Source organism: Oncorhynchus keta, chromosome 33 (assembly GCF_023373465.1).
Source record: "Oncorhynchus keta strain PuntledgeMale-10-30-2019 chromosome 33, Oket_V2, whole genome shotgun sequence".
NCBI lineage: Eukaryota > Metazoa > Chordata > Actinopteri > Salmoniformes > Salmonidae > Oncorhynchus > Oncorhynchus keta.
Genome location: NC_068453.1, coordinates 7,665,559 through 7,671,558, shown reverse-complemented (window position 1 = coordinate 7,671,558; position 6,000 = coordinate 7,665,559). Strand labels below are relative to the sequence as shown.

General features: G+C 41.8%; 1 protein-coding gene across 3 annotated transcripts in view; it reads left to right on the top strand.

Moving 5' to 3' along the window:
* The first annotated feature begins 910 nt into the window (after positions 1 to 910).
* Positions 911 to 6,000, top strand: part of gramd4a (GRAM domain containing 4a) — a 63,427-nt gene continuing 58,337 nt past the window's right edge. For 2 of the 3 annotated variants that reach the window (XM_035748565.2, XM_052491742.1), the window contains exon 1: positions 1,087 to 1,322. In XM_035748565.2, coding sequence (XP_035604458.2) covers positions 1,294 to 1,322 — 29 coding nt within the window. In that variant the 5' untranslated portion in view covers positions 1,087 to 1,293. The other variant, XM_035748564.2, reaches the window with a different exon arrangement.

Below are 6,000 nucleotides of genomic sequence, written 5' to 3'. Positions count from 1 at the left end.
GCACAGCCCCCACACCACTAGAGGGATATCTTCAACCACCAACTTACCATCCTGAGACAAGGCCGAGTATAGCCCACAAAGATCTCTGACACGGTACAACCCAAGGGGGGGGGGCAACCCAGACATCCCAGACCTCACTTAATGCTCTTGTGTCTGAATGGAAGCAAGCCCACGCAGTAATATTTCAACATCTAGTGGAAAACCTTCCCAAAAGAGTGGAGGCTGTTATAGCAGCAAAGGGGGATCAACTCCATATTAATGCTCATGATTTTGGAATGAGATGTTTGACGAGCAGGTGTCCACATACTTTCGGTCATGTTGTGTACTTTTGGCCATGAAGTGTATCAACAGTCTCATCACTGAGTCACAGACCTTGTCTCACAACAGACTGACGACAGACAGACACAGGGTTCTAAGTGTCAGCCTGTACAATAGAACAAATGACTTTCAGCTGCTGGAGAGTATAGAGAAGACCATTCATTGTATGGTGACAATTGCATGTTGACTTGTTTACATTAGTTTTTGCGACAACTGCAATACAGGGCAAACGGCTTATACATTGTTTTGGAGCTCATTTCTGTAGATGATGGATGTTTAGATTTCTGCCTTGCTCATCTGAGTGGACACATGCAAAGGTTTGTATTCCAAAAACACTTGCCAACTGTTGGGTTATTTCATAAACAAATGGTTTTGTTGCAGTTTATATATAAATAATGTTTGTATATGTGCAAATGTAAATTAATTAAATGTATGTATGTATGCAATATTTAATTATCACCTGTATTACATGAGAGAACTGTCCCAATAATATATGACATCAACTGTGCACATGCAATACTGTTGGTCGGCCTACATCGTTAAAATACTGTCAGCCAACAGAGGATGCTGATGGGCATTATGAAAGCAGACGAACACATAGTGAGAAGTACAACAACAGCAAGGGCAGGCTTGTTGATAACTTTGAAACTCCATAAGCGGCCCCTTTAAGAAAGGACGTCTGCTGACGTGACGAAATGTCCTGGTCTTGTGTGTGAGAGCTATGAAATCAACAAGCGAGAGAGACTGGTTTCAAACGGTACTGAATGAGATAGTCTATGCTATTCTCTCTTAGGGGGGGGAGTTGGCATTTCTACAAAACTAATCAAGGCTGCAGCGGGATGTATAAATCGTTGCTCTGGTTTACAAAAGAGCGGATTGTGATGGCGGGGCTGAGGCTCAATAAGCAGCTTGTGTCTTGGCGGTTGTGAGCAGGTGTACGCTACTGGATACATTCAAAGGCAATTCTCAGTGTTAATGAAACTTTGCTACGATTTACGGGCTGGGTAAGAACTTGATATTTTTAAATATAAATAATGTCCATGCAAAGTAGCCTAGCTCAAGTATTTACGTGTGGTGTGTATGTTGGCTTTTAGTTGGGTAATTCATTATTATTTAATGGAGCGCAAGGTCTACTGTGCGGAGTCTCAGTTACGAAGATTACAATTTAATTGGGAAATAGGAATTGGCCAGTACAAATAAACGAGCGTTGCATCGCCATAGCGTCAAAAAAAATGACTGGTGGGAAGCTGAGACTAACCTAACGGACTTGTTACATTATGTCACAGCGGGCCAACACCTACTTACTGTTGCTTACGCGCTTTGTTACAGTCGCGAAGCAACACAACACTGGTCCTTCATACTCCGTCGATCACGGTGTTTTTAGGCTCATATCTTACCAGTCAGTACCTTTTAGCCTTTTGAGCAGAAGTCTCAGTTCCATTAGTTCCATTCCACAAGTCATCCAACAAGGCGTCATCTGTACGGGGAAGGTTTGTTAAGAAACCCCCAGACGCTCGGCATGAACATTACATGCATCGCTTGCCGTACGGTTTTGGAAGCATACGAATCTTTCATATCAGAAATAAATCATTTGTGAACAATGTTAAATTTACACTTTTTTTATAGTGTTGGGAGGGGAGGGGGGTCAGTGTCCCCACATGGACACATATCCATGTTTGTGTGTGTTTATAGAAGACGCATGTTTTAATTTGCTATCTGGCATGCTCCCAAACACCTGTATGTAACAGAAGGCCTCTAAGAAACATGTTGTCACTGAAAAAAATACGGTTGGCTGCAACTGTGGAAAAAGTTGTTAAAACGGTACACAACACAGCCTTGTTCACAGGGAAGGCCTTAATTCCACTATACGTTTTGGAATACTGACTATCCAAACAGCAAGAGACAAGTGACCTAATTTGGATTTGTGTGTTCAGACCGCTGACAATAACTACGCTAGTTGTCATAATAAGTGTGTGCTCAGCCTTCCTTCAGAAGTGATGTAGTAAGCTATGGTGACAAACAATGCCTCCTGCCATGGATGTTTCCCAGTAAGAATACTTAAAAAAAAGCCTCAAAGGACGAGATGATCCAACTTTCAAAACGAAGTCCTTTTTGGATGGGCAACTTAGTTACCAACCTAGCTAGCTGTTTTAGCCTTCTAGCACATTCACTCGCTTGTTTGGAAACCAATAAGAAATGCCAAATAACAGTCTAAGAACCAGACGGGTAAATTAATCCGATTTGACCGTTCAAACAAAAGTCCCATGTCCAGGAATCAGATTTGTATTTGACTTCAAACCACCTACGAAGTTTCTTTGAAATGTGGCTTGAAATATCTACCACCATGTGCTTTTTGGCTGTTTAGATTGCAGGGAAAAATAACCGATTCTTATGGGATATGCTAAGAAACAGGATTTGAGTCGCTTCAAACTGCCAATGCTTGAGTGTGTATTTTGCATCTGTGAACGGATTTTAATGTGACATGAAAGTAAACGGATTTAGGTTTCTAGAACCATATCTCAATTGAGAACCGATTCATGCTTAGTTTTTGGCTGCCAGAGTCTGGTCTACCTTTGAACATAACATATTCTATTCTATTCTATTCTACTTTGACTCTTTTAAGGAGTAATGGCTCCTTAAGAGTACATCTTGGCCTAGCAGTGCCTGTCCCTCACCGATTATGATTTCATTGAATAGAGTTATTAGCAAAGTTGACATGGCGATTGGAATAATGGGGTCAGCTGTGGTTAGTTAGACTCGGTAGCCTACTGTAATTTATATTTGGGTCATAATTCGATCACCCATCATAGCCTCAATCACAGCACATTATCAAACATTGTATTGTGATGATGAGTCTTCCTTTCAACCTAACGATTTACAGTGTGCCTACCTAGGCAATATGGCCATCCGCCTTGATTCCGACTAATCAAGTGAATTCCTTATTCGTCTCGTAGTTTAGGCCTATAGTGTGTTGTCATCCTGATTTAGCCTAGCTTCCATTTGTAAAATATGTGAGCTTGGACCAAGTGTAGTGAGACTCCTAGACCATGTAGAATCTCAGCAACTTGGATGAGAGAGAAATAAGCATGACTAGCTTTCTGGTGTCCTCAGAGAACTATACCAATGTCATTTTATAAATTCTAATTGTTGAAATTAGTTTTTTTTTTTGTCCCTATTCCACAAAATGTGTAATAAAAATGACCGAACACTCAACTCCTTCACTAAAACGTTTCAACATATAGCCTAACTTTGACATTAATTCAGAAATCACTCTCTGAATGAACAATCACATGTAGACTACAGGTTCAGTGGGTCTGCAACCAGGAATGACATAAACAGGGGGTTGGATGGTTGAGTGTATTTAATGTGAAACTAAACCTATATAAGGTGACTGTGCCTAGTAAATGTAACACCTACAGGTGGGTATGAGATGTGTAAAGCACTTGCCAATGGGGGTTTCCGGGTGGGCGTTTCTAGTTGGTATTATTCTCAGAAATCTGTCAATTTGTTTTACTATCTCTCACCCTAAACCTAACCATGTTTGATTTTATGTTTCTGTTGAATTCAACAATGTCCTATTTTCCATGCAAGTGCGGGGTCTTCCATCACTGCTAACAATGCCAGTGACTATCCAGTTCCTAGAATGCTGTTCTCTTCTCAGAAAGTGCTCAATCAAACACACACACTAGGCATTGAGGAGAGCAGAGCCAAGTCTCTCTGTGGCCCCTTCTCTTTTCCAGCAGACCCACATCAGAGGTGGGAACGCTCATTGACGTGAGACATGACAGCACTCATGGCTGGCATACACTAGCAATGGCTCTCATAGGAGTATATAGACTGATGTGCAGTCATAAGTACTGTGTGTCAATGTGCCTGAATATTTATGAGGTGTGTGTGTGTGTGTCTTGAGTCTGTGTCGTCTAACTGTGTATATGTTTGACTGATTGTATGATTAAGCAGTACTTCAGACCTCTCTGGGAATATCCCATTGAAGAACTCACTCTTCTCTGAACAACATGACAGCTTTACCCTATAGTAGCACCTCGCCTTGCTCCCGCAACTGTCCAAATGCTTCACTAAGCTGATGGTGTTGAGTTCTGTGGTCAATATCTGATCTAAGGTCAGAGGTTCATCAACTCCTTAAATGGTCATGGTTAGGATTAGGGCAATGGTCATCTGATTCTAGAAGATCTATGGTTAGGGGTAACTTCTACCTTGATCATCATTGGCAGGGGCTTAGTGACACACTGACCATAGACGTGTATAATGAGGTGAGCAGAGGACTTCCTAGAGATGCGCATGAGGACACAACAAGCTTAGATGACATCCACCTTGAGAGCCAGATCAGATTCCCCTGGCCTGAACTATCCTATAGGAAGTCCTGTGCCTCCATGTGTGTCATCCTTTTTGGTCTGCTCTAATGGTGTCATCACTTGGACACAGAGCTCTGATGCTCACCATTTTACATTAGAGTGAAGGATCCCTTGGCTGTGTAGATGTGTCATTGGTGCCATTCACATCATTCGATGCTCTGTCAACATTTAGCTTTGTTTGTGTGGGATTTTAATGAAGTGTGAATGAGCCAAGGCCTTTCAGGTAGGTGTGTGTGTGTGTGTCGTGTTCTTTCTCTGTTCACGTGGGTGGAAAGGTTTTTTGTTTGTTTTTCAGCTGAAGGAAAGGGATAGAGGTATGACGGTCCTGATGGTTTCTCTGCCCACACAGAGACCGGAGTCAGTGTTGTGGTCAGAGAAACCTTGAGTATAATTCCTCTCCTCTCTTTCTCTCATCTAATGGGCGCCAGGCTTTCCAGCTCCTCTATCTCACTGTTACTCTGAGACGTGCTGCTTCTGCTCCAAACGAATACAAATGTGAAGGCTGTAGATAGAAAGATGCAGTAGGCCTATAACAACACAGCTAGAACCTTGAGAGCTGCATGGTGTTATCATGCCAGATCTGTTTCTAAGGGGAGGGGTGTGTGTGTGTGTGAGAGCTATTGTGTCACCCACAAAGTTTCAGCTAGCCCCTTTCCACCCCCTTTCCAGGGCCGGCTCCAGACATAAGCGGTCGCTTAGGTCCCCTACCAATTTGTTTTCTTCTATTCTTGTTTACAATGAAAGTGACTTGAAAGTGACAATTCCCAACCATAACAAACTGAAAATGCATCCAAAAAGTTTGTAGAGTCACTCTTGATGTAATCATTGCGTGCTAGGAATATGGGTCAAAATGCTGTCAATACACTATTAGTGAATTTGTCCAAATACTTGTACCTTCAAATGAGAGGGGGGACTAGATACAGAGTGAGAAAGTTAGACCTAAATGCTAACCTCCCCTGTTATTGGTAATGGTGAGAGATTAACATGTTTTAGGGGTATGCTATTATGATACCTTTTGAATGGGAGGGGGGCTAGATGCATAAAGTGCTTTTATTTGTAAATGGTAGAACGGATATGTATGAAAATCCCTCAAGTTAAAGGTGACATTCTGCACTGTTGCCTCATACAGAACATTTGATCTCAAATCTAAAATACTGGAATAGGCTATAAAACCAAATTAAACGTTTTTTTTATTTTTAGCTTCACTGCCCAAATATATACTCAGGGGGTAGATCTAGGTCAAAAGGATTCGCATGAATCAAGTCGTTAAGTCATATTTTTGGAGTGTTTGAAGTGAGAGGATGATCGC